The sequence below is a fragment of the Emys orbicularis genome, chromosome 1 (genome assembly GCF_028017835.1).
Source record: "Emys orbicularis isolate rEmyOrb1 chromosome 1, rEmyOrb1.hap1, whole genome shotgun sequence".
In the NCBI taxonomy this organism is placed as follows: domain Eukaryota; kingdom Metazoa; phylum Chordata; order Testudines; family Emydidae; genus Emys; species Emys orbicularis.
In genome coordinates, this window is record NC_088683.1 from 140,864,529 (window position 1) to 140,882,153 (window position 17,625).

The 17,625-nt window shown below is 40.6% G+C and overlaps 1 protein-coding gene across 1 annotated transcript; it reads left to right on the plus strand.

The window, feature by feature from the left end:
• The first annotated feature begins 209 nt into the window (after positions 1-209).
• On the plus strand, positions 210-11,948 carry AKAP3 (A-kinase anchoring protein 3). Its single transcript, XM_065412196.1, has 3 exons — positions 210-302; positions 4,046-6,265; positions 11,793-11,948. Exons 1-3 carry the CDS (start codon positions 210-212, stop codon positions 11,946-11,948), a joined length of 2,469 nt encoding a protein of 822 aa, XP_065268268.1.
• Positions 11,949-17,625: the final 5,677 nt, after the last annotated feature.

Consider the following 17,625-nt stretch of genomic DNA (forward strand, 5'->3'; position numbering starts at 1 on the left):
CCCCCATTATACAAATTGTTCCAGCACCTCTGCGGTAGGGTACTGCTCTGAGATTATCTCTGGAGTGGTGAAGGGTCATGTGGTATCAAGAGACTGCATTTTGGATATCTCTACTATAGATCATCACTGATTGTCCCCAGCATTGTCCACATTCCTTCACCTTTTATATCCGTGCCTCTGATTTTGGTTTTCTTTCTACTTCATCACAGATGACTGACAACATTGACTGGTTACAGAGCCAAAGTGGACTCTGTAAAGTGGATCGCTATACTCCAGGAGGCGAAGAAGAACAGAACTGGACAGTAAGAAATGTGTTGGTTTTTTTTAATTATTTTATAAATATATTTTCATAAAAAGAACAGTCTGGAAAAATAACCAAAAAATATACCATACAGAGTCTGAAAAGTGATTTGTCTCTGTGTGGATATATTAAAGAAAGGCAAATGTTTTTCCCAATGAATTTATTAGTAAACAGGGCACTCTACATTGCAATTAGATTTTCAGTCACGTAATCAAAAATGCCAGATGTTTGCACTGTTATATTACAAGTATGGATTCATTTGAATGGTTTTATTCTATATGTTTCATACCTTGGAAGTAGTAAGGTCTTTGTCTCTCATATATGGTAGTTACTGGTCCCTTACAGTAAGGGATTTACTCTCCAAATGAGAGAAATCAGTGTTCAGCTCCATATATTGTAAATAATGTAAAGTTACCATTCGGGAAAATGGGATCTAGAATTTTTTCATTTGGTATAGACATTACCTTATCTTCCAAAATAAAATATTGCATGTTTTTTCTTAGGCCAATTAAGGTTTCACTAACAGAGCAGGTAAGGGTGGTGGGGATGATTTTCCTGTCCTGTGAAAATTTTCGAGACTTTGAAAATGTTCCTGTTCCACATTGGGACAAAACCTGAGACTTTTTGAAGTTTTTCATGAAAAAAACAGACCACAAGAGTGGGACCTCAGAGTAGTCTAGTTGTTAAGGCATGCATCTGGGATGTGGGAGAGACAAGTAAAAATCCCTCCTCTGTCATGTTTCTGTATCTCTATATCTTACTGTGGTTTCAATCAGAAAGTCCACCCTGGACCTGCAAAACTTTTCCCAATGCAAGTTTTGTCAAAACTGGTACATTCCTATGAAAAGTTTCAGTTTTGACAAATCTGCATTTTCCAATAAAAACCAAATTATCCAAAAATTCACAACCAATTCTATTTAGCAATATTGTATAATGTAGTCTTTGGCACAAGCCAGGAATATCTAGGTTGATGCTAGGGGCCAAATTCAGAGAGCTGTTATGCATCTCACAATACTGTGCCTTAAGTGTTGGCTTTATGGCTGATGTTGGTTTAATCTCAATGAAATGTCGGTTGCTGAATGTTCATAATTAATCATCTTGATGATAAATTTGGTTATGGATCATGTACTAGAAGAAAACATAGGGTACGATGACACTGTCTCGCTCTGGGTGAATAGTGAGAAAATTTATTCACAAATGTTGTGCTGAGATCAAACGAGAATTTACTTTTAACTTTGTTCACCTCCCTTTTTATTAGCTTTTTGCAAACATTCAGGCAAGCAAAGTTTGTTCATACAGAAGTTCCCCAAAAGCAGTATTTCTAACCAGAACCATAGATTTGTTTAATACATTTGTCAAATAAGTTATTAGTTGTGATTTGTTTATCCAGCTCTTGTACCCAAAATGTCGTGACATCACCAGCACTGTTATTAGAAATACCAACAATGTGTTTTAGCTTGCTAATGTATGGTAAAGATTATGGATAAGATAAGAGGTATGTACCATCTTCAAATTATGTGAATTTGATTATGGTAGTTGTTCTTAAAATAAAGATACTGGGAGAGTTGTTGATAGGTGCAGTGTATAAAGTGAAAGAATACATAGAAATATTATTTAGGGCTAAATTGTACTCTTTTACACTGAAACACATCCAAAGTAACTCCACCAGAGTCAATGGGCCAGATTCTGCTTTCAACTATATCTGTGTGAGTCCAGACTAAATCCACTGAATTTATCAGTTACTCTGGATTTACACCAGTATGACTAAGGAGCTGCATTTCCTGGGTGTGGAATCTCTTACAAAATAAAGTATACTTCAGTTTGGGTAAGGTTGGCAGAATTGGGTCCACACAAAGCCAGTGGCAACATTCAGAAACAGAACTCAAGAATCCTGACTGAAGCTGTGAGATTCTTGTTGGTTTTAGTTTGCCTGGGTTCAAACCAATTTTCTGTGAATTCAGATTAATGTAGTTGTGCACACTGAGTTTTGATGAAAGTTTTGGGTTTATCTGACTCCCAGATAATGATGGCAGTAAAGAGCAGTGTGAAACTGGCAAAGGTTTGTAAAGTTCTCTGTAATGCCAATAGGTTTCAGTTTGTGATATTGCTATCTGTTCACCACTCTGTGTCTCTCTCTAGTAGTGTGGGCCTCTTGGTCCTGGTGTAGCTGAGGTTGTATCCTGGACTGACACTCTGGAGTTCTTTTATGTAGGTGATATTGTGGGGCTGAAGTCTGCTGTTGTCCAGCCTTGAGGAGTTTATTGGATCTAAGCATTACATCCCTTCTCCCACCCAATCATGCAGTCAGATAAAATACATTATGCATCCCAAAGAGATGTCCTTTTGCTATAATACAAGGATGAGATGAGAGTTAGTCATATATCTTCTAGCATCTGTACACTACACATAGACATAATGAGTCACATCAGTGATGACAAAAATGTAGAATGCACGCACAATGGAACAGCTGCAGCGTTGAGGCAGATACATTAATTAAACCACCATTTCCCCCATCAGGTTCTCATAATTACTAGATTTAAGCATGTTAAAATTACTGGACAACATTATTAATTATCAACTATTTTATTATTATTTATTAATTATTATTATTATTATTATTTTAAAGTGAACAGCAACAAGAGTACAGCTGCTATATATTTCTTTCATTCTCGATGGGGGGAAACTATCAGATCCACATCAAGCTCCTCCCTTTGAAGCTGAGGGGATATCCAGATGGTCTAATGGGATAGTTACCTGGCTATTCATTATGGCTGTGATTGTTCTATTCCTCTTCATCAAAGTGCTTTAAGAGGGAAAAAGTAGTTAAACAGTCCCTGTGCTGCGGACAGCTACTAGATAAATGGCACCAACACTGGTGGAGCTGTGATGAGAACACTAGCCCTTCAGCTTCACAAATACCGGCCTCTAACTGGCAATAGTAGATCCTTTTCATGAGAGTGAGCGAGCTAAAAGAAGATGACATCAGATACACACACAAAGCAAGTACATTTCAGAGGGACAGGGGAAATAAGATTAAATTTGCTAAATGTCATTCCTTTGTTGCTGTTCTCAGACAACAAGTAAACTCATCCTCAGTGCTGGAAGGGTAAAGCAAAGAGCAGTCTCTGATCTTTAAAAGACAATGTATTTCTTGGAGAATCAAGTGAATGATACATGACATTTGGATCTTTGGTTTGTTCATTCACGAGAGATTAAACTCAGATGTATCTTTTTTTTTTTTTTTTTTTGCTTCTCTCTCCACAGTTGTTAAAACATCCAGTTTTTACATCCATTCATTAGTCCTTGTAATTTACATTTTTCTCTATTATGTAACCCATACAGAAGAAAGAGGCCAGACTACATCCTAGTGTAGGACCTGATCCAACTTCCACTGAAGTCAGTGAGAGTCTTACTATTCACATCAATGGGTGCATCTGCACAAGAAGAGTTAGTGTCCATGTTGCAGTTGCACCAGTGCTAAGCCACCAGTATAGAACAGGGTTTCATGCCAGTATGTCATCATGTCTGCTCTAGCACTTACGTTGGTTCTACCACGGGTTGAGCTGCAACACTGCTGGCAGTTGCTACAATTTAAGTATTGATTTTTCTGGTGTAGGCAAGGCTGATGAGAGTTGCATTAGGTTTTTATAGACTGCCTTGGATTGAGCAAGGTCTTTGTACCAAGGGAGTATGAATATTGGGGAAATAAACCATTGTAAATTTGTGATTTGTTTCAATCCTTAGACCGATTCAGCAAAATTTTTCAAACAAGCTGCATCCGATCCCCTCAAAGTCTTGAGCTGGCTCCGAAAAGATCTCGAAAGATGTGCACTTGGAATCCAGGATGTGCTGAAGTCTACCGGTAAACAAAAGACTTGTGAGAACTCAAGGGAACCATCAATAGGTGGGCAGAGCATCCAAATGCGCAATGCACCCTCACCAGGTGGTTTCAGTGTCTATGATGAGCAGTTTAGCATGGACGTTAGATCCAACAGTGGGTCACCCGATTTTCATATGGAGATGAAAGCCACCTCAAGTCAAAAGGACCCAAAGGACATAGAAAGTCAGCTAACTTCTGCAGATACCAAGCAAGGTGTGGATGAAGTCTCTTTTTATGTTAACAGACTCTCTAACCTTGTCATTGCAATGGCACGTAAAGAGATTAATGACAAGACAGATGGCACTGATAAGTGTATACACAAGTCACTTTTTGCCTCTCTTGGGGAACCAGGTCACAAGTCTATTGGAGTGAGCACAGATGAAGGCAAAAATAATCCATCAGCGAATACAACTCATATTAATATGAAGGAAACCAAATATGAAGATAATCCATCTTCCAAGAAGAAAACATTTTTTTATAAAGAAGTAGACGAACAATCTTCAACTAGAAATGAGCAGAGTCATGAAAGAAGGTCAGCACACAGTGAGAACAGAACATGCCATCATAAAAAACGCTTTGGCCCAGATGAATTTACGAATACTTTAAGCAAAGGGATTCTGGTTTATGCCAATAACGTGGTTTCAGATATGATGGTCTCAGTTATGAAGACCATGAAAGTTGAAGTGAATGACTCAAGCATAGCTTGTGTGGTGCTGAAAAAGGTGATACTAAAGCACTCCAAGGAGGTAGTTTCAGACTTAATAGATTCCTGTATGAAAAATTTACACAATGTCACAGGGACACTCATGACTGACTCAGATTTTGTTTCTGCAGTGAAGCGGAGCCTATTCAGTCAAGGAAGTCATAAGGCTGCAGAAATAGTACAAGCAATGCTAAATCGTTTACATACTACCTTAATAGTGCAAAAACCAGCAGGAGATAAGTCCCAGTCTCAAAGCCTTGCGTATGCATCTGTGAAGACGGGTTCACGAGCAGCAGATGCAAAGGCTCAGAACTTGAGGTTTTCAGCAACAAAAACTGAAACAGTTACCAAAGAGAAAGAAAAAGAAATGACCTGTGCAGAAACAGTAGGTAACCACATAATTAAGCATGGGCTTACTCTATGGCATCAAAACCAACAAAAATGCAACAGATGCTCGAAGTCTCAGCCTTCAGCAAGGGAAGCTGAACCTAAACCTCCAGAAAATCCACACTGGAGTTCAGAAATTCAGAACATGGCCAAAATGTCTGGAGATGCATGGGCAAAAGATCTGATTGTGACTGCACTATTGTTGATACAGTATCATCTAATCCAACAGGAGAACGCAGGCAAGGGCACAGCTGAAGGGGGCAAAACAAACAAAGCAGGTACCACTGCATTTGGATTCCTCTCGCATGAAGCCCATGAAAAAGGTGGTTGCAGTAGTTTCAGGCCATCTTCAGCAAAAGATCAGGATCCATCAAAACAAAGTGATGAATCAGGTTCCCAGAAGTCAGAACTTCAAAAGCAGAACCCTGAAAATGACATGTCCAGTGTCATATTAATGCTCATCCGAAAATTAATAAATGAGACTGGTTGCAAAATAGAAGGCCAGCAAGGAAATTCCATGATGGATGAAACAAACAGGAATCTTGGCAAAACCTCTGAGGGACATGCCCTTTCAGAAGTTGAACAGTCCTGTGAAGAAGCTATATCTGGACTGACAAAAATGATTACTGATCAGTTTGACATAAGTGGAAAAGAGGAGGGCAGTGGGCAATTTATTGACAGTTTGGTGGATACAGTGACAAAGTTGTGTCTTATGATAGCCAAATACAGCAACCCAGAGTCTGCTCTAGCAGAGATAGGGGACAGGGAAGATGGCACAGGATCTATGGATTCCAAGTGTACAGGAACTGCTGAGGCTGGGCTTGGATCAGGTGAAGACAGTGCATCCGGTCGCAAAGTGGTAGTGATGAATCAGAATCCTTCCGAGAGCTTACATAACAAACAGCTCCAAGCACTCCTCCAGTGGGTAGCAGCCTCTCAGACAAATGTGCCTGTATTGTATTTCTTGGATGAGGATGATGAGTTTCTGAATAAGGTAAGCAATGAAGTAATTGGGTACTGGGCAGGGACTTTAGGCCATGGTGGGATTTAGGTTCTTTCTTCAATGTTTTACTATCTCGTGGTATAAAGCTTTTGTTTCTAAGGAAAACTGAATTTCTGGCCTTTTCTCTTACTAAAATAGTACTCAAAGTGTTAATGATGGTGCTATTGCCTTTATAAAATAACACCATCATAAACATTAGAGGTGGAAAAAGCTATTATGCCATCTACTCCATCCCCCTGCCAGTGAAGAATTGTTCTGTATGGTGCACTCTCCACTACTTTCAGTCTAGTTTTACATGACCCAAGTGATTTTACTTCCACCACTTCTCTTAGTTCCACAGATTAATACAATTAAGAACTTTTTCATGATATTCCATTTTATGATACATTTTATGAAACTAACCTCCTTTGTAAAGCACCTTGAGATCCACTGATGAAAAGCACTATATAAGAGTAGATAATTAATTATTATTATTTATTATAAAGGGACACTTGTCAATTTAAAAGTTACATATTGTGGACAATCAAATTTCTTTCCCTAAATTACTAACCTTAGATTATAAATAGTGAAAAAGTTTAAAATCCAAATTACTTTTCACTTTATGTGCTTAGTTTACCTTTTATATTTCTTTCACTTAGAAAGGCCATTTGTCACTGGACAGTCCTGTTTTTCTAAAGTAGTGTCCCCTGTCCGATAGTGATTTAGACATGGATTGGTTTTGTCTGGTATTTTCATGTGAAGTCAGTGGACACACAGACGTTGCCAAATTTCAGAGCACGTCGCCCTGCCCCCAGTGACGTGACCTTGTACGTACCATGTGTGCAAAGTCATGCCAGCGGGGACGGGATGATGGGCTTTGAAAAATGGCATCCTTTGTTCAGCGTGACCTTGTTCACACTGTGTATGCAAGGTCACGCTGGCGGTGGTAGGTCCATGCTGTTCCCAGAAGTACTGGAATGTCCAATATTCTGGGGATGCGGCAGTGGCCACCCTACTCTCATCTTGGACAATGAAAGTCAGTTTTAGTGTTATTTATAGTAGATTTCACTTTCAGGTTGCTGCAATTTGCTCTATATACATAGGAAGTTTAAGAACAAAGAAATGGAAACATTTGTATTGGTCTTAGGTTTTATAGGCCTGTCTTTACAAAATCTAAATTATGGGTCAATTTTGAGTTGAGAGTGCCACTTTAATGTCATAGCTCTACTAAGTTTTACCTCTTTGTATTATCTTAAATAATTCTTCTCGCTCCTTGGTATTTGCACTCTTCAAACATTTGAGGACTTTAATCAAGTCCCCTCAGAACTGTTACTTAGCCAGGGTATAAGTAAATAGGTTTTTTTCAGTTTGTCCTCAAATCAATCTCTCCATTCCCCTAGTCATTTGTTATTTCCCTGTATATTTCCTCCAATTTGTTAGTATTACAGATGCATTGGTAGCTAGTTAAAGCTTTATTTAGATTTATATATTCTCATTTAAAGCAAGAAAAAATATCCTCCATTTCACACTTTAATAATTGAATTTAGTTTCCAAATTTTACACGCCAATTCTTACTAGGATAATTGAATTTTCTATATATTTTAAGAAATGTTCTGACTTTGTCAGAAGAAGCATTTCTTTCAGTTTTGCCCGGACAGTCTCACCTTTTTTGTCTCCCTCTAGCTAAAAACACACTGTCCCCAAAAACACAAGACTTCAAACACATCCAATAGTATCTCTGACGTACCACTGTTCAGATTTTAAATTACAATTTTAAAATTATTCCCCTTATTTGGCTTAATCAATTTGATCTACTCCAAGGAAAGTTGCTGGAAATGTCAATTTCTGCCAGCTGCTTAAGTTCTTCAGTGCTGGCAGCCTGCCACCCTGACTCAGTCGCTGTATTGAGGCCAAAAGGCACTCTAGCCCTGTTGGGGAAAGTGGCAGGCCAAATTAGCAAAAAGGTCACATCTCCAGAGTTCCTTTTATAACAAACCAATATTCTCCCTCATAGGGCTTTTTTCCCCCCAGTCTTTCTTCAGGTAGCAAAGACGTCTCCACGGACAATCTTGTGGCAAAGTTCAGTGTGAACTAACTTTTCCTCCTTGTGGTTATATTTCCAAAATAAAATCCAAACAGACATTTCTTCCCTCTGCCTGGGAGAGATTCTCAGCCCTTCTTGCTCCCTTCAGATCTTGGGGCAAGGCTGGGTTTATGTAGTATCAAGTATCTTGATCTGAGAGTAAACAAAGAAAAATCTGTATTGGTCTCAGTTTAAATTCTAGCCTTCAGAGAGGCTACCCTAGATTCTACCGAGGCTCCAGCTTGCCTATCCCCAGGACAGTTCATAGAGCTCATCCAGGCAGTCAGTCTAACCAAATGTAGATTAGAAGATTTAGTGTTAAATCTGATGGAATCCAGCACCTTAGTCACCTCCTAGGCAAGGTTGTGGATGAACAAACCAAGCATTTTGAACATGATAATGTTTCCCCACTTAGCAGGTGAAAGACATTCTACTTTAGTGGACACTGCCAGAGAATATTTGAGGAGCAGACTGACAGAAGACAATGATAGGCACAGATGCCTCAAACCTGGGTTTGGGAGCACATTCAAAATGTTTGTTCATAGCTTTGAAGAGCTTGGGAGGCAAAACTCCCCATAAACTTGCTAGAGTTCAGAGCCATCAGGACAGCTCTCAAATCCTGTCTCCTACAGATCAAAGGATTGCCAGTGCAGATTCTCTCATACATTCTGTTTATGATGTAGTACCTGGACAAACAAAGGGGAGATTTGTTCTCTCTATTGAGACAGGGGGCAACCCTTGGGAACAGTTAATCCAGAATGAAATTTCTTCATCTGCTCTGCAACTGGCAAATATAAGATCCCCCCACAATAGCCAAACATGTTGATCATCACAAGTGATCACATAAACCGTCAGTGGCTTGTCTGATATTTGCTAGGTGATGTCATCTGGACATGAGCAGGCCTAAGTTATTTAGAATGTTGAACATATATTTAGCCTTTGGAGAAAATTCTGCAGATCAAGCTATCTTGACCGAAAAGTTGGCTAAATTGCTAAGACATCATGCCTCCAGATGACTCTAGTCATGCCATAGACTACCTAATATCCCTGTGCTGGAACATCTCAGAGCTTTATCAGGTAGGGGATAGCGGCTTCAATGGCATGTATAACAATATTCCCTTGTCTGAAATTAATAGGACTGCTACATGGAGTTTGGTTCACACGATTGTGAATCACTATTCTCTCAACGCCACATCAAGAGCAGATGCTGGTTTTGGAAGATCGGTGCTTCATTTAATGTTCAGCTAATAGTGTTCCACAGTCCACCTCCTCTGGGAGGTCACTGCCTCCTAATTTCTTACAGTGGGGCTTTGTGGAAGCAGTGTCATGAAGGAGAAAAGTCAGTTATTTACCAATAGTAACTTTTGTTCTCTGAATGTATTGGCTCCATATAGCCACACTGTCCTCCCTTCCCCACTCTTAATATGTCTTGTTACAGAACCCACCTACAAATAGGGCTTCTGGATGTAGACAAGAACTGAAGGATGGTTAGAAAGGATGGGATATGTATGACCTTGTTCTGTGGACTGTTGGAAGTGGGGGAATTGTGCACCCTCCCTAACTGCCAGCTACTGCTCAAATATAGTTCCACAGTTGCATGTCTAGGCATTTGACTCCTGCATTATGGCTCTGTGGAGGCCATACAGTAAGAGAAGAGGAGCTATTGTGGGTAGTGACCCCTTTTTTCAAGGGGTGTAAATACACGTAAGTAGATGAAATTAAGAAAAAGAAAATACAGCATTTGCTGACAGACAAGTCTAATTAAATTGTGGAATAGTCTCCCAATGGTAGTGTTGGAAGCTTATTGCAAGGGACATTTAAAACTAGACAGAAGAAAGTCTGGATAATTGATTACTGGGAGCAAGCTGGCACTGAGGTCAACAGTGCTAAGTCTTTCAGCTTGTATTTCTATAATCAGAGTAAAAAAGCTAGGATTGGAATGTTTTTGAATTTTTTTTATTTTGTGGAAGAGAGAGTACATAGCCACAAAGCTCAGATGCAGATCTGAATCTTTCCAAGTCTTGAAAACTTAGGGCCTGATCCAAAAACAATTGAGATCAATGAGAGGATTTCCATGGACATCAGTGGACACTAAACCACACCCATGCTCACTATGAACTGGCTAAAGATATAGAAGAAATTCTGAGTGAATGCATATGCATATGAACACAGAAGTCCTAACATTTACTTCCCAAATTCTGCTCCATTCTGCCTCATGCTCTTCAAACAGTGGGTATTCTTAAATGCTATATGTGCTCTGATACCTCAGCATGGTGGAATAATAGCCTTCCACCTTGACTATGATTTTCCAGTCATGTTTCATTTTAGTAAGAAACCATCTATGTATCAACCTTGCTTTCTGGCATTTGATTTTCTCCTCACTCCCTTCAATGTTTTAATTTAAAAAATGATTAAAAGAAAACATTTTTCTCTGAATGTGCCTACAGGTTTTTTTGCCCCAGTGGTATTTAACTGTAGTCTGCTGTAGAATTACACATTTATAAATTTAAAAAAATTGCTTCCATGCCAGATGGTAATGGTTCGGCTATCCAATGTCCACAGCAGGTTCTGACCAAACCTGGTATTTCAGGGTATTTTGGATATATTGTTTAGCATCAATACTATCCTAAATGGTATGGAAGAAAAGCCCTAAATGTCTAAAAAGAAGACACTTTTCAAAGTGAAATATATGGCACATTTTCAATTGCCTTGGTTTTTCTGAATACTAAAATCAATCAGAACCAGGATGACTTAAATGCAGCCAGGTACTCAGAACCCGTTGCCAGAAGTGTTTTCGTTTTCTTCTTCTGTGGCCCAACAATGCCTGTTCTCCTTGGCTGCCAGTACACAACTTGATTTTCTTTTTAATAAATAACAGACACACAAAGTGGTGCCGAATTCTTTTCCTACAGAGATAGAAGCCAAGAAACAATGTATGCCTTTCTTGAACCATAATGCTATTAAGTTATCACTTGGCGCTACAGGCCACACATTTATATTTTGGGCCAAACCTTGCTCACCTTATACACTTAGTCTCATTCCAGACAATGGGACTACTCAAATTAGTTAGGAAAGTAGGGGGGTTTGCAACAAAGTAGCCACTGATGAAGATTTTTCTGATATTCAGCCTAATTTTTCCCTTTGTACGCCTTAACCCATTTCTTCTAGTTATTATGCCTTTGTATTTAACACGAAGTAAGTCTCTCTCTTTTGGATTTTGTAGAGGATTATCTTGTCCCTATTTACAAATGACCTAGCCAGACTAGCTATTTGGCTCTTTTAATCATTCCTCACAGGTCAGCGTCCTGCAGCACCACTGGGCTTGTACACCTAAGAGAGTAGAATGGAAGTAGGTGAATGAGAAGTACACCAACACCCTCGCCCTTCATTTCTCCCTTTTAAAATATCCCATTTATGGTGTATCATACTTGTGTTTTGCTTCTGTTTATTTCACAGCTTCAACAACTGTCATCAATAGCAGTGGAGAAGGGGTACAGCGTGGGGGAAGTCATACAGGCAGTGCTGAAGTATGAGAAAGAAAAACAACTGGGCGAGGCCCTGGGAAATGTTGTTCGGTTTCCAGTGCTGGACTGGCTGCTTAATAACCTGTGAGCAGAGGCATCTCCTCTCTCTTCCTCACCAGCAGTGTTTCGATTCCAGCCAAGCACCTATTACAACTCCAACATATCAGATTCAACTATCCACCACTGATTTGTAGAATACGATATTATCAGTTATACTGACTCCTGCTGGACAAGCATATAAATAAAACAAAACAAAATAGCTAATGAAGTCTGGTTGAAAAAGTTAATTGTAATACGTCCCTTTTAGTTGTCTCCGTCAATTGAATTTTACACCTTATGGCCTTCGATTCTCTCTCTTCCCATGCATCTTTTTCAAGCAAACTGGGGGAGGAGGATTTAAGCTCTTTAACAAGACTTTTCACTGTATTTGGGGCCAAGTTTGAACAATGCTGAATAGTTCATAGGCTTGATTCACCCATGCCAGCCAGATTACAGTTTGCATCCTTCTGTGTCCCCAGGGACAACTGCTCTTGAGTGGGGGTGATTCATCAGGGAAGGGCAACTTTAAATTCCTTGGTCATCCTTCTCTCTGCCCAGAAGTTGCAATGAATAAATACCTCTCCCATGCACCTTGGCCACTTCTAGTCCCCCAGCCAGTGCCACACACTTTTGGGGTTGTGGCTGTCAGCTCAGGGTCACTCAACAAAGTAGGGATTTGAAGGTGTAAGATATGCATCTTGGGGTGTATAATAGTCATCTTAGGACATGAGGGGTATATACAAACATACTATACCATTGACAATTACATTTGAAAAATTGTGGAGAGCTGGGGGAAAGCATGTAGTGGGATATCACAGGGACTGGAGGTTAGGTCTGGTCTTATGTAACATCTTCACTAGTGATCTGGAAGAAGGACAAATTCACAGATGATGTTAATAGGAAAGAGTCAAAATACCATTGAGGGCAGAGAATGGGACCTAAAGCGATTAGAAATATGGGCAGAAACTAGCATATGAATTGGAATTTAGAAAAATGCAAGACAGCAGCAGGAAAATAATCTGAAACACAACTATTCAATGGGAAATAGAATCCAGGAAATCAGTGCTGAAAGAAACCTAGGGATGATAATGAAGAGCAAACTAGATGAGAATTTACAATACAATAAAGCGGCAGTAGGGTTAATACTGTGTTGTGGTGTCTATGTAGAGGCATCATGTCAAGGTGCAGGGACACAATAGTCCTTGATTGTACAGCTCCAGAACAACCACACCTAGAACAGTGCATTCAGTTCTAGGAACCTGTTTACCCAGAAAGGCACTGATAAATTGGAGGAAGTTTAGGGAGTTTTGGGGGTAATTGGTTTATGAGAAAAGACTAAAATAATTACATATATTACTCCTGCTGGAATCTGCACCCACTGCATAATGCAAAATTTGCGCAAATCTAATGTTTTATTTTTTTCACGCAGAATTTGTGATTTCCACCAAAATGCTTCCTTTTTCCAGCTGGGGCTTTGATTGTCATCTGCATGTGGCTGGGGTTCCTGCCGCAGGGATGACAGCAGGAGCCCCAGCCATGCGGGGCTGACAGCGGGAGCCCCAGCAGTGTATGATTATATTGTGTTATTTTGACAAATAAAATATGCAGAATTTTTCAGAATTTTAAAATACTGTGTGCCTAATTTTTAATTTTGTTGGGTGCAGAATTCCCCCAGGAGTAATATATTTAGTCTCATTAAGAAATGACTAAAGAGGGATCTGATAACAGTCTACATATATATGACAGCTGTAAATGTCAAGGTGGGAAAGGAATATATTTACAAGAGTGCAAGTAAGAATAAGAACAATGGGATGAACTTAAGTATTGATAAGGGGTCTGTGACATCCCCCAGGGTTCAATCTGGACTGTTGGATCGTTGTGTCCCCTTAACACTTTAGTCTGATGTGCACTATGCCCTGCTTTGCTGTATGAGCTGCCACTCTGTCCACTCACGCCAGCCTTTAGCATGCAAGTCACTCCCAGACAAATACCAGCATGCTATGCCCAGCCACTCTGTAATTACATTCAGAGGGACACCTGCATATCCCTTGTCCCGCCATTTAGGGTGACCAGACAGCAAGTGTGAAAAATCGGGACAGGGGGTGGGGGGGGTAATAGGATCCTATATAAGAAAAAGACCCAAAAATCGGTACTGTCCCTATAAAATCAGGACATCTGGTCACCCTACCGCCATTGCACACCAGAAATGTGCATCTTACACTGCACACGACCACCTTGATTAGAATAAGCTCATTAATTAGTTTGTCATTCCATCAAAGGGTATGAATAGGTACCAGCCTTTGTAACTTGAGTAGATTCCCCAAACTTCAATCAAAAACACACTGGCGGAGCTAAAACATTAAAATAAGTTTATTAACTACAGAAAGACAGATTTTAAGAGATCATAAGTGATATAGGCATAGAAGATCAGAACTGGTTAAAAAAAAAAGATAAAAACCACAAGCTGTTTCTTAAACTTTACCAGGTGAACTCAAATTTCAAGCAGTAAGGTTTATCTTACCCCAAAGCCTGTAGCAATCTGTGCTAACTGGAAATTTTTCCAGTGAGGACAATTCCCCCCGTTCAATAATGTTTTTTGTCTTTCAAACAATGTTGTTGCCTTCAGCATAGGTGGGGGAGGAGAGGTGGTCTGATGATGTCACTGTCCCTTATTTTATATTCTCCTCCAGGTGCTGGAAAAATCCTTGCTGTCTCATGGGGTTAGGCAGACCCATTGTCTACATGCTCTGCATTCAGTCCTTCATATGAATTGCAAATTCTTGATTACACCCTTTGTGTACGTGAGGCTTGACATGTAAGGCTTGTGTTCACAGTTCCTAATGAATAGAGGACCGCAAACAGGGAAGTTTTAAAGGGAGGAAGTTTGTGGGAGGGAGACATAATATAATCGCTATGGTTAGGAAGGGGGCCACAATGACAGTGTCAACGCTGCTCCTGTCTCCTCCAACTATGCCTGTATCCAGACAGACAATCTAGCCATGGATGCCTCTACCCAGATCCTACCCAGATCCTAGGGTGGACTTGCAGAGACTGTGGCCTGCATTTCCCACTCACAGAAAGCCAGGCTGGGGGGACCATCCAGTGTGAAAGGTGCCTGCTGGTGGAATCTCTCAGGAAGCAGGTGGGAGAACTACAGGAAGAGGTGGCTAGGCTGAGGAGCATCCTTGAGAGTATTCATATGGAGACATCCAAGGCCAAGGAGGCTATCCAGCTACAGAAGATTGCTGTCACACCACCGGAGGAGGAGAATATGGCTCAATCACAGGTAGGACACTGGCTGCTGGTTACTTCTGGCAGCAGGCAGTGCTCCACCCCTACTCCCAACCCACCCACCATGGTGATGGAAAACCATTATGCTGCCCTGGCAACGAGCGATGAGGAATCACCCCCAAAAGTGGAGAAGGAGAAGCCATGGCTGGGAGGATCACAATCACCACTCCCAGGAGGAAATGTAGGGTAGTGGTGGTTGGTGACTCTCTTCTGAGGGGGACAGAGGCACCCATCTGTCGCCCTGACATGGCATCCCGGGAGGTATGCTGTCTGCCAGGGGCCCGTATCCGAGACATTACGGAGGGATTGTCAAGGATCATCCAGTCCTCTGACTACTACCCCATGCTACTCATCCATGTGGGCACTAATGATGCTGCAAGGTATGACTCTCAGCAGATCAGAAGTGACTACAGGGCTACAGGGCTCTGGGAGTATGGGTGAGGGAGTTGGGAGTGCAGGTGGTGTTCTCTTTGATCCTTCCAGTCAAGGGTAGGGGCCCAGGCAGAGACAGATGCATCCTGGAGGTGAATGCCTGTCTGCAAGGATGATGTCACCAGGAAGGCTTTGGCTTCCTTGATCACGGGATGCTGTTCCAGGAAGAAGGACTGCTAAGCAGAGATTAAATCCACCTATCGAGGAAGGGGAAGAGCATATTTGGATACAGACTGGCTAACCTAGTGAGGAGGGCTTTAAGCTATGTTCGAAGGGGGAAGGAGACCAAATCCCACAGGTAAGTCAAAAACATGGAGACCTGGGAGAAAGGTCGGAATTTGGGTGGAGCATGGGCTGTCATAGGGAGAGATAAGGGAGAGATAAGACAGAACTGGAGGGAGGGGTGGAAATCAAATCAGTATCTTAGATGTATATTAATGCCAGAAGTATGGGGAATAAGCAGGAAGAACTCAAAATGCTAGTAAATAAACACAACTATGACATAGTTGGCATCACAGAGACTTGGTGGGATAATATGCATGACTGGAATATTGGTATAGAAGGGTATCGCTTGCTCAGGAAGGACAGGCAGGAGAAAAAGGGAGGAGGAGGGGTCTTATATATTTAAAATGTATGCACTTGGACTGAGGTTGAGATGGAAATAGGAGACAAACTTGTTGAAAATCTCTGGGTAAGGATAAAAAGGATAAAAAATAAGGGTGATATCATGGTACAGACCACCTAACTAGAAAGAAGCGGTGGATGAGGCTTTTTTTGAACTAACAAAATCATCCAAAGCACAGGACTTGGTGGTGGGAGGCGGACTTCAACTACTCAGACATTTGTTGGGAAAATAAAACAGCAGGGCACAGATTATCCAACAAGTTTTTTGAATGTATTGGAGACAGTTTTTTATTTCAGAAAGCTACTAGGGGAGAGGCTGTTCTAGATTTGATTTTGACAAATAGGGAGGAACTGGTTGAGAATTTGAAAGTTGAAGGCACCTTGGGTGAAAGTGATCATGAAATGATAGAGTTCATGATTCTAAGGAATAGTAGGAGGGAGAACAGCAAAATAAAGACAATGGATTTTAAGAAGGCAGAGTTTAGCAAACTCAGGGAGTTGGTAGGTAAGATCCCATGGGAAGCAAGTCTAAGGCGAAAAACAACTGAAGACAGTTGGCAGTTTTTCAGAGATATTAGTAAGGGCACAAGAGCAAACTATCCCACTGTGTAGGATAGATAGGAAGTTTGGCAAGAGACCACCCTGGCTTAACCAGGAGATCTCCAATGATCTAAAAATCAAAAAAGAGTCCTACAAAAAGTGGAAACTAGGTCAAATTACAAAGGATGAATATAAACAAATAACACAAGTATGTAGGGACAAAATTGGAAAGGCCAAGGCACAAAATGAGATCAAACTAGCTAGAGACATAAAGGGTAACAAGAAAACATTCTACAAATACATTAGAAGCAAGAGAAAGACCAAGGTCAGGGTAGGCCCGTTATTCAATGAGGGGGGTGGGAAACAATAACAGAAAATGAGGAAATGACAGAGGTACTAAATGACTTCTTTGTTTCGGTTTTCATCAAGAAGGTTGGTAGTGATTGGATGTCTAACATAGTGAATGCCAGTGAAAATGAGGTAAGATCAGAGGCTAAAATAGGGAAAGAACAAGTTAAAAATTACTTAGACAAATTAGATGTCTTCAAGTCACCAGGGCCTGATGAAATACATCTTAGAATACTCGAGGAGCTGACTGAGGAGATATCTGAGCCATTAGCGATTATCTTTGAAAAGTCATGGAAGACAGGAGAGATTTCAGAAGACTGGAAAAGGGCAAATATAGTGCCCATCTATAAAAAGGGAAATAAGGACAACCCGGGGAATTTCAGACCAGTCAGCTTAACTTCTGTACCCAGAAAGATAATGGAGCAAATAATTAAGCAATCAATTTGCAAACATCTAGAAGATAATAAGGTGATAAGTAATAGTCAGCATGG

What these genes read in the sequence shown, in the direction of transcription:
- AKAP3 (XM_065412196.1), top strand. Translation starts at nt 210, where the DNA reads ATGACTGACAACATTGACTGGTTACAGAGCCAAAGTGGACTCTGTAAA. An exon ending in AAGAAGAACAGAACTGGACA is followed by an intron (nt 303 to 4,045) that starts GTAAGAAATGTG and finishes TTCAATCCTTAG; the next exon opens with ACCGATTCAGCAAAATTTTT. An exon ending in ATGATGAGTTTCTGAATAAG is followed by an intron (nt 6,266 to 11,792) that starts GTAAGCAATGAA and finishes TTTATTTCACAG; the next exon opens with CTTCAACAACTGTCATCAAT.